At 35.5% G+C, this 21,437-nt stretch overlaps 1 protein-coding gene across 1 annotated transcript in view; it reads left to right on the top strand.

Moving 5' to 3' along the window:
* Positions 1 to 21,437, top strand: part of kel (kelch protein) — a 91,987-nt gene that overhangs the window by 48,201 nt on the left and 22,349 nt on the right. Inside the window, exons 8-11 of the mRNA XM_067120875.1 lie at positions 1,500 to 1,677; positions 8,367 to 8,507; positions 19,589 to 19,703; positions 21,004 to 21,144. Coding sequence (XP_066976976.1) covers positions 1,500 to 1,677; positions 8,367 to 8,507; positions 19,589 to 19,703; positions 21,004 to 21,144 — 575 coding nt within the window. The remainder of the gene's footprint in view (positions 1 to 1,499; positions 1,678 to 8,366; positions 8,508 to 19,588; positions 19,704 to 21,003; positions 21,145 to 21,437) is intronic.

The raw sequence follows: 21,437 nt of genomic DNA, 5'->3' as shown, positions 1-21,437 counted from the left end.
TGACAGGTGCTTTGAACATGCTGCAACGGAGTCTCAGTTTAAAGTTGAAGTTTTTATCTTTTATTGAACTTTTACTCATTATAATTGCCTCGTTTCTGTGTCAGCTTAGAGAGGTTAGGTGTCAGCTTAGAGAAGTTGAGGTGCCAGCTTAGTGTGTTTGTGGCGACACCTTAGGGAGTTTGTGGAGCCAGCTTTAAGTGTTTTTGGCACCAGCGGGAGTTAAGTAAGGAAGAGTGTAAGTTATTAACTTAGGCAGTCAAACCCATTTCTGATGCTGCAGGCTAATGTTCTCATGCTTATGCATACTAACTCGGTTTGGAAGAAGTGAGAGCACTTATGCTCCTATCTGTAGTAAAGGCTTATGCAGCACAGATTAAGGTGATATGGGAGGATATATTGGTACAAGTCGTATTTTATACCTTTCAGGGATCAGTTCAGCCCTCAGGTTCTGGTAGATGGCCAATTGCAGGCCTACTGGCATGCTTGGAGCAGAACCTTAATTGGTAGAGGCACTGAAGGAGAGCTGTACTTCCTTTTAGGTTCCCCTCCACTGGTTTAGTCTCCTAAAGCTGTTCCTTTGTCACATCCAGCAGAAGTATCTCATTCTTTAGTAGGAAGTTGTAAATTAGAGAGAATGAAATGGAGCAGGTGTCGGTAATTCACTGGGATTTACCTCTGACTTTTTCTTAGCTCCATAAGCAACCGGAGATTGGCACCCAGTGTTGGACGTATCAAGACTGAACAACTTTGTGTGTCTGTCCCCATGCTTTTGGTTTTTCCAGCATGGTCTTAGTGACTTTCCAAAGAACAATCGGATGTTTCTGTGGATGTGCAGGAGACATTTTTCTCGTACCAGTGCATCCTCAGTCACTTGAGTTCCTTAAGGCGTATTTACAGAGAAGGTATTACTGTTCAAGGCACTTTGTTTCAGCTCGTGTACAGCGCCTCTGTAAGTATTCACAGGGAATGTGTTGCCCATAGGCAGATGGTGCCGACTTTTAGGAGGAATGCTTTTCTACGTAGTCATCTAGTTCAAGTTTGCCAACTCTGTCAACAGTATTCCAAAGGCCAAGGATCTGTTGCTTTACCTAGCTCAATCTTTTGTGCATTGTGATTTTCAGTAGACTTCCCTAACTCCTTCTCATTCTTATCTGGTGATTTGGGGATCATACTTGCAATTTGCAGGCTTGTCTGTCAGGAGATCAATTGCCACATGCTTCTTGAAGAATTTTAACCCTTAAGGAAGCTTTCTATTCTGTGAATACACCAATTCACAGTTAAATTTTTCACAGACAACAGGGATCAATTGTGTATTCATTCTACCATAAAACACAAGTACATAGGGTAAGTTTAGAATGCAGAACAGAAGGATATGATTTTTATTCATTGTAACTTTATGTATAGTGTATGATGTGAGCTGGTAAACCCTGTAAATGCACAATGCAATAGGAATTTTTTTTTATGTTCATTTTACTGACAGCTCTCTATATTTTTTCCAGATGTGGAATAGCTGTAATAAATGGAAAGGTATATGCTGTAGGAGGTTTTAATGGCTCACTAAGAGTAAGAACAGTTGATGTATATGATCCAGCTCGAGATTCATGGACAACTTGTGCAAGCATGGAGGCTCGTAGATCCACTCTTGGCGTAGCCACTCTTAATAACTGTATATATGCAGTAAGTGCATTTTTATATATTGGTACCATCTAAAATGTACATTGTATCTGCAGTAACATAGGATGTCAGTTACTATTTTTGGGCTTGATAAGTGACCTAGTCAAGTCATTATAATGTCTGTTAATGAAACAGACCAAGAAGATACTAATTGTAGTAAGTGATTAGTTATAAAATATAGAGAAAAAATACAGTATATAATCATACCTTGGTTAATGGACTTTTCAATTAATGGACAGTTTGGTAAAGTATTTTTTGTCTGGGGAAAGCTCTGCTTATTTAAGGAAGGACAAGGACGACCAGGTAAAACATATGGGAGTAAAGGGTGCGCTGACCACCAGATTTAGAGGAATTATCGAATTATAGTTATTAAGAGTTTTCAGCTGTTTTGTCTAAATAAATATATCCTGAAGCGATAATGCTAAAAAGCAATTTTTAGATTGGTTTATTGACAAATTGTTAAAAAGATGTAAAAAAGTCTGTATGAATAATTCAGGACAGGATCAAGTAAGCTATACACTATTTTGGACTGTTATATTTGTAAATAAACATATCTTGAAACGTTATTGCTAAAATAAAATTTTTAGATTGGTTCATGGACAATTTTGTTCATTGCTTGTATGGCACTGCGAACAAGAAATTGTAAAAACGTAAAAATCTGCAAGAATAATACTAGATAGGATCAAGTTTGAGTTTTACACTTTTTTGGACAGTTTTACATGTAAATAAATATATCTTGAAATGCTATTGCTAAAAAGAAAAATGTTTAGATTGGTTTGTGGACAATTTTGTTCATCGCTTGTGTGGCACTGTGAACAACAGATTGTAAAAACAAACATGAAAGTGTTGACAAAATTTATTAAAAAATAATTGTTTCCCACTAAAATATCCCATTTTCTCTAGCGGTAGCGTCATTGAGAAAACGAGTTATAATGACATAAAGATAACTTGATCAAGATTTCCTTATTGTTTCAACTTTCTTGAACATCCAAAAAGATTTTTCTTTTGCTGTTCCCTGAAAACTTGCTTTTTTGAAAACTAAACGCTTATATCTCCAAGGAGACTGAAACAAGATTCGTGTTTATTCAGTATTATTTGTAGAATAAGTGGTAAAAATTTGAAGCAAATCCCTTCAATCATAAGGTAGAAACAGTCATTTACTTTATAATGGGGCCTTATGGTGTTGGCACTCCCCATAAATGCAAATTTAGGTAACATATAAATCAAGAGAGAGCACAGTTCTATTAATTTCTTTATGTCGTAAATTTCAGGGCATATTTCTTATATAACCAAAATAGTTTTAGAGCAGAAATCATCTTTCTAACTTTCATAGTTTCATAGTTATTACAAAATAAATAATAATTTTTTTATGTGGCTGTTTTCTCAAAACTTACTTTTTTCAAAAATAAATTCTTGTTTCTCTAAGAAGACTTAACCAAATTCAATGAAACTTTTGTATTGTAGTATAACTATATATCTTGATTTTGTCTTTGGCAAATTCATTTTTGAGTGAAAGTCTTTATTCTGCATAATATTTTTGAAAATTGATGTCATGATTTTTTCAACTGCAAAAAAAAAAGGAAGAAATTATGGTCGAATTTCTAATTTTTCCCATGAGAAAAGTTTCATCATTAGTTGTAGAATAAGTGGTAAAAATTTGAAGCAGATCCCTTCGATCATAAGGTAGCAACAAGTACTTAATTTATAATGGGGCCTTATGGCATCAGTGCTCCCCTTAAGCGCGTCACGTTTGCGGTTCCCAGCTGGAACCAAGGAAAGGGTTCAGGCTATGCATAGGCCTCACTTAGTGCACATCTTAAGTATAATAAACAGTGTGTGTTTCCTTATTGTAGTGCAGATTAATTTTACTGTAAGTCATCATGGCCTCTAAGAGGACTAGAGATCCCAGCAAGGCAAAGAGAGAGCAAAAATATTTAGGTATTCAAAAGGAAATGATGAAAAACTTGAAAGTTCTGTCCTGCATGATTGATCTGCCAAGGAGTTAAGTCTGTTACAAAACAGAGGTCTGGGATCATTGAAGGTGTTGAGAAACTGTCGTTAAATTGGATAATTGCGCAACAGTTAGCCAGTGATAGTGTTTTAGAGGCCATTCTGTGTGAAAAGGCAAGATAACTGCATGCTAATCTCCTGAAAACCACCCCTAGAGTGAGTGCTAACATATTATCTTTCAAGAGTTTGAAGCTAGCCATGGGTGGTTTGAGAAATTCAAGAAAGTGTGTATGCAGTGTGGTGAGGCATGGGGAGGCTGCCAGTTCTGACAAAGAAGCTGTCAAGAAGTATCTTAAAAAGAGTTTAAGCCCTCTCTAAAGGCTGAGGGTTTCATTCCCAACAAATATTCTGGTGTGATGAGACAAACCTGTTTTTGAAGAAAATGCCAGACAAGATTTATATATTACCCAAGAGGAGAAGTCACTGCCAGGGAACAAGCTAATGAAGGACAGGCTAATTTTTTTGGTCTGTGGGAATGCAAGTGGGACCTGTAACTGAAGCCTTTGCTTGTCTACCACTCAGAAAACCTGAGGATGTTTTAAGAAAAAAATTTAATGCAAAACTAATTAAATTTGCTTTGGAGTACTAACAGTAAGGCTTGCATAATCAGGCAATTTTTTTATTGTGTAGGTGAATGAAATGGCTGGCCCTACCATCAAGAAATACCTTGAGGAAAAGCAGTTGCCTCTAAAGGTCCTTCTTATCCTGGACTGTGTTTAGGGTAATCATCAGGCATGCCTCCTAACAACTCCTGTCATACAGCCCATGGACCAGCAGGTCATTTCTAATTTCAGGAAATTAAACCAAAGCCTTATTCCAGTGGTGCTTTGAAATGACCTCTGATTCAGAGCTGACCCTAAGAGAATTTGGGGAGAACCACTTCAACATCCTGCATTTCATAAGCCTCATAGACAGCCTAGTGGATGTCTCTTGTGGGACCATGAATTCTGCCAGAAAAAATTGTGGCCAGTTGCTGTACCAGAAAGGGACTTTGAAGGATTTGTAACTGAGCCTTTTGTGGGGGTATTGTTAAATTCAAGTTAAAATACTTATATTTATTGTGTCGTTGGAGGAGATCTAGAACAAATTAATCCAGTTCCCATTATTTCTTATTGGAAAAATTTGCTTGGTTTAATGACAGCTTTCTGGAATGGATTAAGTCCATTAACTGAGGTATGAGTGTAAAGTAAAGTGAAAGCTTAATTACCAGTTCAAAGTAATACAGACAACCATTATGAAGATTTGATCTAATGCTTATACTGAGGATAAGTTATTTACAGTGAATGTAAAGTCATAACATACATATACATATGAACATACATATACAGGATAACCTCTTAAAACCGGCATTCTGTGGTCTGGGAACTCCCATGGGTGGGCTCGATTTTGAATCAGCCACCATTAGTTCGTTGAGCGGCCACAAGGGCAGAGCCACATATTGTCTACAACTTTTCTCAGAATCTGCAGAATGTTATCGGTGACTTTCATCTCCTAAATTTAATATCTTCATAATTATCGCTATTAGTTTCTTCGTCATTTATTTTGATTGTAGAGGGCAATGAGATGATAAAAATAAAGAATGAATTCCTGCGATCACTCAGTGCATTTGAACGTTGCTGTCAAAAAGGTAAACATAGCACACCGCCATCTATTGAGAAAAATGAATACTTAACATTCACTAACTCAACGGGAAGGATAGAAAACCTTTTGTAGCATGGATAAAGATTTATGCTTGTGTTTCCTACCTCCAGCATCATCTGATCTCATGGGTGGCATATCGATTGAATAATATACAGCTATATAAAAGAAATGATTAAGACCATATCACCTACACACACTGCTGCTGTCAGCTACAGTGTGCAAGTCATCAATTGTATTCCAATGTAATCTGTCTGCTATGCTTGAGGCACATAGAGTTAAGTCAACTGAAAAAATGTTCCATGTACTTTTGAATATGCGCTGATTTCATTTTCATTTATACAGGTATTTCCCCATTTATGGTGGTGTTAGATTACAAAAATGCCCATCATTTCTTGAAAAAACGTCACTTGAAATTAGCCTAGGCTACACTATACCCATGGCCTAGCATGGTTTTGTGACCATTATTCTAATATATTTTTAAATAGCAACTTCCTTATCAGTTGTTACCATATTGTATTACCATACAAGAGATAAAAATGTGTAGGCTATGTGTGAACTTTAGACCTAGGCTAGCCCAGGTGTTACACTTGCAAAAGTAAAATAGGCTATTACATCTGTATTTAAGATAAAGGTAATAGTAATGAAACTATTATTTTACTTACAGAATCAATTTATACTGTACTGATATATTATCATCTTAATATGTATAAAAAAACTCGTCTTGCCTGTGGCAAAAAAGTGATTCTCAGGATCAGCTGATTCAGTCTACTACTGAATGTATTAATGGAATTACTATTATTTTTGAACATAATAAATGTCTGTTATCCACAACGCCAAGGCTGACTCCATCCTCATGATGCTCTTATCACTATCACGCACAGCGGAAACCATCTTGTCACTACTGCCGAAACTAGCATCCACGGTCTTCCTTATATCCGCCTCTCCCTTCTTGATGTACCAGACAGTACTCTTATTCATGCCATAATGGCGGGCTACTGCAGTGTAACTTTTCCCTTCCTTCAACATTTCCAGAAGTGCTATCTTTTCCTGGAACATCATGACATTCTCCTGACGCCTAGGCACTTTGCCAGCATCCTTAGAAGGAGCAGGATGTGTAGGAGGCATCTTAGGGCACAATTATAAAAGATGCACAAAAATTAAAAATAAGACACAAAGATATGCAAGTACACAGATACACAGTGACACACTCAAACAGCAGAGGTGTATGCAGTGAACTGGCAGAGATGTGGGGTACTGCAGCACATCTCCATGAGACAAAGTCTTTTGGGGGGTTACAGCCAATCGGCACCAAGGAAAATGAATGATCCTCTTGGATTGGGTTCTTTCCAAACGCCAGCGAACAGCGTGTCAAGTAGCATTGCTGTTAGGTATTTAAGCTTCCCAAGCTGCATTTTCTCTCCTGGATCTTTGTCATTGGAATTTGCACATCATTTGGCAAACGTTTCATTAAGAAAAAAGATATTTATTGATATTTTGTTGTGTTACAATAATATTAATATTTGAAAAATAGTAAATCATTTTTTCATAAAAAATGTATTTAGTCAAAAATAAAATAAAAATAATTATCGAATATTTTAGATATGCTCTATAAAAAAATCCCATCCTAAAACACTTTAATATAATTTCAAAGTCATCTTAGAACATTAACCTTAAAAATATATGGCTTACAGCTACGAGTAAACACCTACAACTGTTAGTGTCCTCTTACCAAGGTGAGAACTAATCAAGTTATCCCCATATTCAGGCATGCACATTTTCTTTCATATAGTGTTCAAGCCTTACCATTTCCTTTTAATGTATACAGTAGATAGGGGTGACATTTCTTTTCCACGATCTTTGTGATTGGAATTTGCGTATCATTTGGTGTTTTTTTTTTTTTTTTTTTTTTTTTTTTTTTTTTTTTTTTTTTAAGAAAAAAAAGTTTTATTGATATTTTGCTGTTTACATTAATGTTAATATTTGAAAATTAGTAATAATTTTTTATACAAAAATTTTAGTCACGAAGATAAAATTAACATCAGTGAATATTTTAGGTTTGCTCTGCAAAAAAATCCACAAATAGGTGAATTTTTCGCAAATTATTAGAGTTACGTTCCACTGAAAAATTCATGAATGGGTGAATCCGCGAATCCTGAACCCTGAATAGTTGGGGGTCAACTCTAAATCGATCAGTGAAATTTTGTCAGAAATTTCTACACTTGAAATTAATCCAATTATGAAGTTTTTTGAAAAATTTTAATTTGACAATATACAGTAAATAAAAAACATAAATAAAAACAAATCCTTCGGGCCAGCCTTGTGAGAGCTGATATCAACTCAGTGGTCTGGTAAAACTAGTTTAGTAATAATGAATCTGGGGTTTCATCAAATTTTCAGGGATCTCAGGGCCCTGCCTGTCTTGTTTTCTTTCCATCAGAAGGGTAGAAGGTTATTGGAGTTATTACATCCCTGCTTGCACTGCAAGTATGAGCTTGGGTATTTCTGGTTGTATTTCTGTAGGAACAGAACAGATTTTTGGGTCATAAACTGTAGGTTGTACCCACCATGACCACCCCATTTTTTCCCCGTAGCCAGAGGAAAGAATGGAATAGAGAGCATGGGTAACCCTCTCTCCACAATTTTAATTACCTTGTTTCCCTAAATTCTGTGACTGTTTCAGCTGATGCTTAAGGATACTCCACATATGAGAGGCTCTGGTTTGTATCCTAGGAAAAATTAAAATAGCTTCAAAAATCTATTATAGTTTAATTTTGCATTGTTAACCTGCTTATTTACATAATTAATCAATGTACAATTCTTATAATCCATTAGAAGTAAATTCTGAATGTTGATTTTTCAGGAAATACTATTTGCAATCACTTGTTGAATCTTTGATCTGTTTGTATTTTTTTTTATGCTGCAACATGAAACCCATTATAAGATATTAGTTAACATTTGTTAAAGTTAGTATGATATACATTGCTCTTATGCTAATATATAAATATAAGATCATTATTAATCACAGATTTTATTTCTACTAGGTGGGTGGTTTTGATGGGTCCACTGGATTAAATAGTGCTGAGATGTATGATTCAAAGTCTTATGAGTGGCGTATGATTGCTCCAATGTCTACAAGGCGGTCATCAGTTGGTGTTGGTGTTGTTAGTGGACTTCTGTATGCTGTAAGTCCTTATGTTTGTATTTATAAAAATTGCAGTGAAATCATTTTAGTTTTTCATAAATATCAATCATCAGTTGTTAGAAGTTGAAATAAGTTGGTGCCCTATTTATTTTCAGAAGAAATAAGACTAAAGTCATTTTTACATTCTTCCTTTTATTGCTCAGTCAAGAATGAACCGCTGTTCAGAAACCTTCAGCAGCATGACCTGCTTTGTATGCATACACACACATTCATCCACAGCACATTTAAGACCCATAAAAACATAGTATTTTTTATGTCTTTTGTACTCAAATTACTGGATATTAAGGCTCGTCCATTTCAGTACCTCTTGTAGTGCACATTTCAACATTTTCTAGGTCTTCTTCTCTTTGCTCCGAACACTTGACAAATTACCATATATACATGTTTCATCATAAATCCTTCATTCTCTACATATGACCAAATGATCTCTGAACACTCAGATCCATCTTTAATGTACAATAACCCTTTTACTCTTGCAAGTCTCGACATTTCTCACCCTTTGAGAGGTTCTTAGTCTGCATATACCACAAAACAATACAGCTTCAACATTTTTTCTTTCATTTGCATTGACTATTCACACTTTTCTCACATAGAAGAGAGTCAGCTCAACAATCTTCTGTATTCCAACTTTGTTCTCCATAGAAACCTCTAATATTTTTTTTTTATAAGCCTGCGGCTTTCAGGCGCACTTATTCTGTGATTCACCACTTCTGTCATGTCACCTTCTTCCATTAAATACATCTGCTTCCAAATACTTATAAAAAAATCAGCCATTTCCATTCCTCCACCATCCAAAGAAAAAATTCATCCATTTCCATTCCTCCACCATCCAAAGTAACATTTATTGCTCTAATTCCCAGGTAGCTATTTACCATCTAAATGCTTTTAAACTCTCTCAGTAGTCTTTGTAGCCTCTCTTCATTTTGTTCCCTATCAACACTGTATTATTTGCAAACATTTTTCATGCCACATTCTTTTATGACCCCTCTCTTATCTCACAACTGTGCACCTACTTCAGTTTTTATTCTGATATTATGCATCACTCTGCTTCAAGATATTAACCCTTAAACGCCGAGCCTCTATTTACAAAAACGTCTCCCGTATGCCAGTGGCATTCGGGAGTTAGCGCCGAAGCAGAAAAAGTTTTTTTAAAAAATCACAGCACGCTTAGTTTTTAAGATTAAGAGTTCATTTTTGGCTCCTTTTTTTTGTCATTGCCTGATGTTTAGTATGCAACCATCAGAAATTAAAAAAATATCATATATAAATATTGAAATATATAACAGCAAAAAAAAAAAAATTCATATATAATTTTATACAAATCGCGCAGTGAGCAAAACGGTTAAAGCTAACGGATTATTTTTTTTCTTTGTATTGTACACTAAATTGCGATGATTTTGGTATATAAGAAAGTGTAAAACGATCAAAGCAACACAGAGAAAATATTATCACAATATGATGCATGAATCCGTAACGCGCGGATGTAAAAAAATGTTTTTTTCAAAAATTCACCATAAATCTAAATATTGTGCTAGAGACTTTCCGTTTTTTGAAAAATGAAGCTAATTGATTGAATATTACTGGACTGTAAGTGTTTTAGCTTACAATTGCAGTTTTCAACCATTTCGGTCAAGTTAAAGTTGACCGAAGGTCAAATTTTTTCTATTTATCGTAATTTATATGAAAATATTTCAAAACTGATAAAAGCTACAACCATGAGTTATTTTCTGTTGTATTCTACATGAAATTGCACACATTTTCATATATAAGAGTTTATGTAACGACTAATATAAAACGGTGCAAACATTACAACAACGTGACGAAAGAATTTCTGAGATGTTCGGCCGAGTTACCGCACGGACGTAAGAAAATGTTTTTTTTCAAAAATTCACCATAAATCGAAGTATTGTGCTAGAGACTTCCAGTTTATTGCAAAATAAAGGTAAATGATTGAATATTACTAGAATGTAAGAGTTTTAGCTTACAATTGCGTTTTTTCACCATTTCGGTCGAAAGTTAAAGTTGACCAAGGTTGAAATTTTGGCAGTTATCGTGATTTATGTGAAAATATTTCAAAAGTGATAAAAGCAACAACCATGAATTATTTTCTGTTGTATTCTACATGAAATTGCGCACATTTTCATATATAAAAGTTTATGTAACGACTAATGTAAACGATGCAAACATTACGACAACATGACGAAAGAATTTCTGAGATGTTCGCCGAGTTACCGCACGGACGTAAGGAAAAAGTTTTTTTTTTTTTCAGAAATTCACCATAAATCGAAATATTCTGCCTGAGACTTCCAGTTTGTTGCAAAATGAAGGTACATGATTGAATATTACTAGAATGTAAGAGTTTTAGCTTATAATTGCATTTGTTTACCATTTTGGTCGAGTTAAATTTGACCGAAGGTTGAAATTTTGGCAGTTATCTTGATTTATATGAAAATATTTCAAAACTGATAAAAGCTACAACCATGAGTTATTTTCTGTTGTATTCTACATGAAATTGCGCACATTTCCATATATAAAACTTTACGTAACAGCTAATATAAAACGGTGCAAACATTACGACAACGTGACGAAAGAATTTCTGGCGCGGACGTAAGGAAAATGTTTTTTTCAAAAATTCATCATATATCGAAGTATTGTGCTAGAGACTTCCAATTTGTTGCAAAATGAAGGTAAATGATTGAATATTACTAGAATGTAAGAGTTTTAGCTTAAAATTGCGTTTTTTACCATTTCGATCGAAATCAAATTTGACCGGTTGAAATTTTGGCAGTTATCGAGATTTATATGAAAATATTTCCAAACTGATAAAAGCTACAACCATGTGTTGTATTTTGTTGTATTTTACATGAAATTGCGCACATTTTCATATATAAAACTTTACGTAACGGCTAGTATAAAACAGTGCAAAAATTACGACAAAATGACGAAAGAATTTCTGAAATTTTCGGCCGAGTTACCGCGCGGACGTAAGGAAAAAGTTTTTTTCAAAAATTCACCATAAATCGAAATATTGTGCTAGAGACTTCCAATTTGTTGCAAAATGAAGGTAAATGATTGAATATTACTAGACTTTAAGAGTTTTAGCTTACAATTGCGTTTTTCGACCATTTCGGTCGAGTCAAAGTTGACTGGAGGTTGAAATTTTTTGTAGTCGACGTATGGTACGTCCACTTGACACCCAACAGACAATTTTAGTCGACGTATGATACGTCCAGTAGGCGTTTAAGGGTTAAATAGCAGTGGAAACATAACTCCCCCTTATCTCATTTGACTTTTACACCGAACTAGTCAGTTTCTTATGTACATATTCTAAATACTTCAGTCACTGTAAAAAATTTAAATTTTATAATTTTTCTTAACTAATTACCAAGTATCTCATCAAGTAACCATCCAGGCTATACAGTCATGCTATCCTGCACATTGCATCTCTATCACTTTTATAAGGTTTTTGTAGATTCATGTAAGCTATGTACAGTTTTTGCAGTTACCCTAACTTCTCACAAATTCTTGTCAAAACATGACTAGCTCTTCCCATGCCATTTCTTTTATAATCAGTCCTATTCTTCTATAATCTGTCTTATACTGTCATTTATTCTTACCACTATGCATTGCTGGTAAACTAGTATACTAAATAATGTTATCTCCCTGTAATTCTTGTAGTTTGTTCTGTGACTTTTGCCCTGCACATAGAAACAGTTAATCCCACTTGCCCATTTCTTCAAAAGTTTTCACTAGTCTAGATATACTGTACCATACACATCTTTATTATCCATTTACCCTCACTTTCACCACTGTACCTCAATTTCTCAATTGTAATACATTCAATTCTTGGCAGTTTGCTAGTCTTCAACCTTCTGCCTTTCAAAGGCCAGGTATTCATGATCAGATTTACCTGTCAGTTCTTCTGTTAGTTCACTGAATCTGGCATTATAACTTACATGTAGACAACAGTTTATGGGCGGAGCCAGTCCTCTCACCAGAACGGATGAACTGATGAAATTACCTAAAGTTCGTTCAAATGACTGTCAGGTGATTGCCTGTATGGACGGGGAAGGAACAATTTTGTGACAGTTCTCTGCTAGATTTCTCCTGGAATGTATCTCACTGCTCTGACCAGAATTGGCACTACAAGACAGGCAGGTAAAGAATTCTGGTCCTTGTTTATGGAAAGTAACAAGTAAAGAATGTATGGAGAGGAACAAAAAAAAGTAATGACGATGGTCAGAGCTCAAGACAAATTTCTGCAGCAAAGTGGTACATATGAATCTAGCACCCCAGCACCCAAAACTGTAATATTATTAGTTCAGCTGAAAAGGTATTGTCAATGATAGGGGAGCATATGTCAACATGCAGACAAGATGATGACTTTGATATTGCTGGGAAAACATATGCAGCTAAGCCCGGGAAAACTCCCACCTGACAAGCAATGATGTTTTATTTCAAGCTTACTTGAATTCCCTTACTATTAACAGTAGAATGACAGATGAATCCCATAATAGGTCAAGTTCTTCCATACCAAATATAAACAGGTTATGCTTATTTTGCTGCTTATGCAGCTCAGCCTAGCAGTAGCAGGGAACACTAATAGGCTCAGTAAGTTTTACATTCACGTGGTATATTCTGTTATTACAGTACTATGTACAGTATCATTAAGGTGGATGCATCTTATAACATTGTGATTGACTTTTTTCCCAAGGAATTATCTGTTTATTTTAATCTTGTCAGTGCAGTCCTAAAGGATTTTTTTTTTTGTGTGGCTTTGAGTCTTTCATGAGGACATACAATTTCTCATACAAGTGTCCTGTCTGTATGAAAGGTGTTACTAGTAAAAGTAGGTGCAAGTGTTTCCTGGTCCATTCATGTATAATAGCAACAATTCCCAGGTTCTAATTTAAACTCATTCATTAATATTGTATGAGAATTTATGTCCCTCTTTAATAGTCAAGCTTTACACCAAACTCTTTTATGTCTTTTCTGTGTCTTATTATTAAGTGAATTGCCACAGCAGCTAGTCAATATACCTCCACCGCCTCATCACCCAGCAGAATTTCCGTCATTGTTGCCACGATGAAGAAAGTAAGAAATGAGGATGATAACGTTGATTTGACGGTCTGACTGACACTTCTACTCTTTTACTCGAAACGATCATATGTCAAACAGTCATGGTTGAACTGACAGGTAAACCTGTTCATGAATACCATACCCAGCCTAATATAGTCAACAGTCAGTTCCATAAGGGTTCTCAAGTCTGTGTCATGGTCAAAATTCTTATCAGGCAGGGTATTTTCATTTGCATCTTGTAAAATCCATGTGCTCACTAACCTTTTTTCCTTTTAATTTCTTAAAGAACTTATTTCTCCTAAAATTATGTACTCAGATTTACCCATAAATGTAAGATAGACTTCATTTTTTATTTTTTGTGTGTGTGTGCATTGTGTCTTTGATTCATGTACTCATCTTCATGTACAGTAGGTTTCCTCTTTAACATAGTAATTCAGCAACACTGCCCCCATATATTACTGAAGCGTCTATGGCAGACACGGGAAGAAAGTGCACATGTGTATACTTTAACATTACTTGGAGGTAGTAGATCAATTATTCCCAAAGTTTGAAAAGGTTGAGGATGTGCTTAAAACATGGAATTGTTTTAAGCAAAAAAGAGAGGATTTGTACTATATTTAAAATTATATCCAATACATTGTAGTAGTACTTTGCTGTGTACTAACCAGTTGAAGAATATCACCAGTTTACAAACTGGTTTGTTCTCAGTTGCTAAAAGTATTAAAAGGACAAAAATGGAGGAACAGTGCTTGCATACAGAAAATAAAGTATATAAGCAACTCTGAATTGAGAATGGCACGTCTCTGTTTAAGGAGGTTCTGAGCTTCTTGCTGAGTGATTCCCAAACAGGATTCCATTTTATGGCCATCCCCTGCTCTCTCAGGCTTAATGAGTATTATTTGTTTTCCTCTCCTCTGTGTGGGCTACTGATCCTACTTGTCCAAGTACTCCTCAAGCAATATAGTAAGCGTCCCTGGTTCTACTAAACAAAAGCAGCTTGAGGAAGCTTGGAATGCCAAGGGCAGGGTTGGTGAAGGCAGTAATGGTAGCCTAAGAGATGAAGGACTGAAACACTTCAGAGGACAAGTTTTACTGTTTTGTTTTTGCTTTGCCTTCAGAGGATTGGTTGATTGACCTTATGGGTTTTAGTTGGCCTTGTTGCATATATCCCTGCATTTGATAAGGTTCTAAACTCAAAGAACTACATTAGAAGATTTGTAGTTCCAAGTTACTAACGTTCAAGATGAAAGACACTAGGTCTTCATTCATATGTCAAAAATCTTTGGGAGTACTGGTTGTACTGCTTCTTCCTCATCATCAACCTGGGTCAGCAACTTCTTGCCAGTTCCCTAAATCATCCTCAGTCATAGCATTCTGCTCTGCCTTCAATAAGGCCCTGTGATAATCCAGAATGAACCCCCTTCCAGTATTGCCCCCCCCTGTTAGGAAGAGCACTTAGGTGTCAGTAGGAAAGGCCTGATACCCAGTGGCCTGCCCTTTTTGCGTAAGTCTCACTTGTCCTTGAATTGTTACTTTGACTCAACCAAGTATTTGTACCTTTTCTTTCCCAGTTTCTCATTATTTCATATTTCATTAACTTTCTTTCATCTTGCTCTCAGACCTACAAGTTCGTAGTTCAATTGTTGGGTTTTTCGTTAGATTTTTAAAACCTTTTAGTTTATTTAATTTACTTTTGTGTCTTGCTATCCAGCCTCTCTAACTTCCTTGTTTTGTTGTCTAATTATGAAACAGATATTATTGCTGGGATTGGAGTTCATTGTCAAAGTCAATAATGACAGCTGTGATGATCTTTTGAGCAACTATATAATATGTTTTGTGGTTGTATTATATATTGATACTTTGAAGTGGACCTGCCTCAAGGGTTAGGCTGTGAAATCCAGTGTTGATATGACTTTTGGGGTAGACTACTGTCCAATTTGCCCGCCAAGATGACGAGAGTGGGGATGATTGTATTTTTATGATAGTCTTCATCCTAAAAATTTGGTTAGGCATACTTTTGTGCCATACTATTCATATTGCTATCCCTTTTGGGTAGGGTAAGTGTGAAAATTTGGAAGTCAGCTCTAACTAGTGCACTTTGATGGATAAATGAGTGTCATGAAAAGTGTGTGGTATCATTTTCTTTTGGAGATTTAGAAGATTTTTTCAGTATATTAATCATTGAAAATTTGGAAACCCCTAAGTACCCCGAAATGACTGATGTTACTCCAGCACATTGTGCAACAGGCAGCACTTACAAGTAGCAGTTCCAGCTGAATGCGATTAATCAGGATAAAAGATGAAAAAGAGTGAGCACAATAGCACGAGATCTAGAACTAACACATTTTACAGTATCAACAATTCTTAAGGATCGAGAATGCATAAGTGAAGTTGTGAAAAGGCTTGCTTCATTGAACTCTGTTAATTACAAAGCAAAGGCAAGGGCCAGTTCAGGAAATGGAAGTTATTAACAGTGTGGATAGAAGACCAGGTTAAAAGATGAAAACCATTAAGTCTTATTACTATCCATGCAAAGGCTAGAAGTCTGTTTCAGACCCATAAGGAATGTGCAGGTGATGACTATCAACAAGAATTCATCACAAGCACTGAATGGTTCTAAAGGTTCAAAAGAAAATTCAGTTTGCTTAATGTTCAGGCAACAGGAGAGGCAACGAGAAAGTTCAACCATAGTTTTGAAGAATTCATAAAAGGAAAAACTCTGAGTTTATAACCATTCTTAGAATAAGCTTTAAAAAAACACTCCAGAGTAAATGCGAAAACTTAAACATCATCATACGCATGCTCCAAACATGATACACAAACATCATAAAAACGTTATGTAACATTATGATGAAACAAATTGGTTGAGATCAAACTAGAGATCAGTGATAGTAAAGTATTTTCCAGTAGTGTACAGAATTACTGTGGTGTGATATTCATCAGAGTCAACTGAAGTAAGGTTAAACTGATTTTATTTTGGGTGCAGATACCACTGGCTTACCATTGAACCATATGAAACATAGATGCAAACATGGGGGAAGCTACAAAACATTGAGATGAAATGGAAAATTAATTAGTGAAATGAAATATAATATCAACAGTGATAAAATATTCTCCTGTTTGCTGTAAATATATAAGTATGATGCCCAGTTAAAACTTAGAAAAAAAAAGCTAAATGGTGTGTCTTAGCACAGGACATCATACTTGACAAAACGCCAGATGTAGATGTGAACATGGGGTCAGTTACATACATAAGGTTTCTGTGATATTACAAGGAATTGGGAAATTGATGATTACAATAAAACGGAAGATTAATAATACCTTTTTATTACATTTCTTAAAAACAGCATACTAAGAGTGTAGTCTACAGCACAATATGAATGATACATTACTTGCTAAGTATAATTGATTGTAAGGGAACACAACAGTATAGAAAGGCAAATTTACTGAATTCCAAGTAAAGCAAGTGAATATAATCATTATTGTAAAGAATGATAAGAAAGTTACTTTATTAAAATATACTCATGGTGATAAAACCATGTTATGCTGTAGGTAAAAGGAGTTAGGGTATGGGGTAGCATATATATATTATATATATGCCTGTAGACTGAAATGCAAACCAGTTTACAACAAAATTGTAATTCCAGCATGTATGCAAGAACCTAACCCTATGTAACTCAATGCCTATCTGTACCATTATTTTGCCTGTGCTTCATTAATATTTCACTTGAGATTTCTGACTTGGAGGGTTCAACATTCATACTGCAGTCCCTTGAGAAGAAGACAGAATTGGTTGAAAATGATACTGGAATACCAAGCATACAAACAAAAAATAAAAATTACCACAGTTTTGTTATTTTTCCAAATTGATTCCTGAAGGTACAATGAAACCTTCAAGGTGGTACATGACTTTGGTCCTGTACAGCCACACTCAACCCCTTATGAAATCCAGATGGATACGGTGTGTCTGCTATCTAAGTATGTTGGTGAGCTTCATTCTATATTAGGTGAAGTTTCTCATTCCATCAGTTGGCCTTTGTTGGTTGGTTTGCCTTGGAGGTCATGGATGTAGGGTTTGTCCATGACAACTTTGAAATGAGTTTTTCTGGCTCTTCAAAGGAAGATAGTTTCCATTGTCTAGTAAGAGCTATCATGTCTTACCCTAGAAATCCAAGCTTTCATTCCTTCTCCTTGTTAGCTCTTACTTCATACAAATTGCAAGATTCTTCTAGTCTCAAAAATTCAATTTTATGTTGACTCAGGAATGTTCTCTCTCTTTACTGGCTTATACTTAAATCTGAAACTCTCTCCCTTCCTCATAGCAGACCCTTGATATTGCCAAAGTACATTTGCATGATTTCACTTGAGAGTTCTTCTGTACAAAACTTTTGATGTTTATTTATTGGGCCTGATTGTTGCAGCAGGTCATGGGCCAATCATCCTCATCTTCCTCATGACCGTTGTTTCTAGATCATTTGGCACGCTTGGAGTACCTGTCTTTGGGATCTCTGACTTCCATTATAAGTATCTTGCTTTACAGAAGCCTGATTGTTCTAGATGTTACATCTATTGCTCTAAAGTCAGATCATTCAGAGAATGGATGAACCTCTTGAATTACAGTTCGCTCTTTGAAGGTTTTTTTTCTCTCTCTCTCCTCCTCCTAAATTGTAACTCAGGCTATTTATGAGTAAAGCCTGAATGAAATAATTTTTTAAAGACCTATTATTAATCATAAATTCAATGAGCCTTCCTCTCTTCCCCACACACTTATTGATTGAGGTTGGCACAGAGCAGTGAGATGATGCCTAAAAGGATGCAGGAGCATGGCCTGGCTTGTGCAGTTGGATCTTTCATCTTTCAAGATCCATCAAGATCATGTGGCTAGGAGATGGTTGCTCATATTAGAGCTATTATTAATGTTTGTGTAAAAATATTTTGTATTGTGATAACATAGTTTTACATCAGTCCTCCCTGTATCTGCTATTCTCACTTTTCTAATTACAGTACATTATAGCTGTTATTCATCCAGTCATTCATCTCCAACTAACACTTATCTCAAGGTTACTGTTTGTTTTAACCAAATAATGATTGGATATACTTCCAGTTGTTTGTCATCCGATTTTACACCTAGTAACGTGGTCCTACATGTTTTGTACCAGTGCATAACCTGATAAGTCTTTCCTGTACCATGTCCCCTTTCCTAAATATGTTTATGAGGATGTCTTTGAAAACCACATTTATATTTCCAACAGACAAGCCCTGTCCTGAATGCATTTTCACAAGGGACACCATTATTATTCAATCCAAGAACTCCATACTTACTGATTACTCCATCTTTTTTATGTTACACATTTAAATTTTACCAACACACACTTTTTCTTTATGTGAGATACAGCGGTCCTCATAAGGTCCAAAGTACCCTGCATGGGAATACTTAGTAGTTCTGTCTGCCTTTTATCGTCAGCTTATGAGGGGTGCTGATCAGGTTGGAGTCCAGGTAATGATTTTGTTTGGAATGGACATCCAGAAAAAATGTTTATTTAGGATAGTGTATTTTAATTCAGAAAGATATGTGCCAGTACATGGTATTTGGAAAGTAAAAATTCAGCAAAAAAGAAATTGACTAGGCATTGAATTTTGAAGATTTGCCAAACATTACTTGTATTGAGTTGAAGTAATTTTACTTCAAATTTCAGAGCAATTCATTCAACCATAAGCTCATCATCATAACCTATAGTGAGATATTAAGGGATGCCAACTCCCTTTGTGCATTGTTTGCACCCTTTGGTATGAAGAACATATAACAAAAACTAAACGATAGCAAGAATAACAGTTGGGTTATTTGAATTTTCTAATTCAATTTTTAACTCCATTTTAAGGGCAGAAAAAATTGAAGGTAATTATTTTCCACATATTGTTAGTTCTGTGGATTTTATTTTAATCCTGAAAAATAATTATCTCATTTATTTGGTTACTTTTAAGGTTGGGGGTTATGATGGCGCATCACGTCAGTGTTTAGCATCTGTTGAGTGTTACAGTCCAGAGTCAGATGTTTGGACGTCTGTAGCTGAAATGTCAGCTCGTAGAAGTGGAGCAGGTATGAACTTCTTGAGATTTGGTCCATTCATTTATTAGTTGTGTATTATATCATCATATATTGGTAGGTCTGTCATGAGATATCACAAGAGTTTTAAAATGGCTAAATACAGCAAAGTTCATTTGCTGAGTTCTGTATAATTAAATACAGTATATTGCAAGAAACATGTAATAGTTACGGTAACTAACATCGCAGAGAGCTGGTTTTCACTTCAGATGTTTGTCAGTTCTTGCTGCTGTCTATACTGGTTTTTTGCTGAGTAGTAGTCATTGGAATAGTAAGTGGTTATTAATTATAAGAAATAGTGATGAATTATTAGATAAGCCATTAAGTTGGTAAGCCTGGTTGAATGCATAATAATTAGCATTTTGCCAGGCTGTGTGCACGTAGAGAGAGAGAGAGGGGGGAAGGGGGAAGCAAATGCACAGTAAGTGCATAGTTTATCTTGAAACCATGTATATTTTTGTTAACACCCACATACACAGACTGAAAAGTATGTATCACACTACATTACTGTATTATATACAATTCCATATAGTACTGCATTAAATGAATGGCAATAAAGATACTGTACTGTACCAGAGAGAGAAGTGGGGGTGGCAGCGCTGCAGAGTTAGTACGTATTGTTTAGTAACTTACAGTATGTTAAAACGAAGATGTTCATGGTTTTTTGTTCATATAATGCATGATTTTTTCACATTTTGTGAGCATACCCAGTGAGTAGGTAGAACAATAGAGGTCAGCTATATTTTTGTTAAGGTAAACTGTATGGTACTGTACTGTATGTATTTTTATAGGCAATTTGTTTAGCAGAGATATATCTGAAATTGAATGAGTGAATAAATATTTTAGAATTATGAAAATATCAAGATACCAGTTAGGATAGACTATTGATTATTGTGTGTGAGATTGCTGCTTACCAGAAGCAAATAAGCAAGTTGCTCCAGGGTACAGTATTGTGTTTGCTATTTACTAATCATTGTTATTTAGCAGATTTTGTTACATACCGGGAAGGGCAGACCCCCGAACTGTCAGTTAACTTGAGGTGCCACTGTAATGGTTTATTATTACTTGAGGTAGGGAATTAGAACCTCATTATGAAACAAGAAATTATATCTTTTGACCTCATTTTCACTAACAGCACAGTTGTTAGTCATTTTAAAACTTGTTTCTGGAATAGAGCAGGGGTGGGCTCTGGACATTATTAATTTCCCAGAGTGAGCTGGCTAATAGTGGTATAAATTAACTGGTTTTGGATTTGAAGCACTATCAAAATTTATTCAATTATAAATGTTTTCAGGTGTTGGTGTTCTAGATGGGTTGCTGTATGCAGTTGGGGGTCATGATGGACCATTGGTTAGAAAAAGTGTAGAAGTGTTTAACCCTGACACCAATGGCTGGAGCCCTGTTGCAGACATGAATCTCTGTAGGAGAAATGCAGGTATGTACAGTACCATATGGGTTAGTCTTTGGCTTTCAGTAGATCAGTTTCATTTTTCTGATATCCTCTTTTCTTACCTTTCTGATCCCAATTCCTTTATGAGTTGGGGGCGCAAGGGGATCCACTGCATGGACTGTATGCAGTATAATGCCTACTATCTCTGCTGTGGCTTCAGCTAAACTGGAAACTTGATCCTTTTCACTTCTCCTTCTGTAAAGTTTCCTGTTTTCCTCTTCCCCTTTCAGTGACGACCTGTGAATGGCAGTGATTATCTTAATACCAGCCTATACCTT

Source organism: Macrobrachium rosenbergii, chromosome 2, assembly GCF_040412425.1.
Source record: "Macrobrachium rosenbergii isolate ZJJX-2024 chromosome 2, ASM4041242v1, whole genome shotgun sequence".
Classification (NCBI taxonomy): domain Eukaryota; kingdom Metazoa; phylum Arthropoda; class Malacostraca; order Decapoda; family Palaemonidae; genus Macrobrachium; species Macrobrachium rosenbergii.
This window is presented reverse-complemented; position numbering and strand designations above follow the sequence as displayed.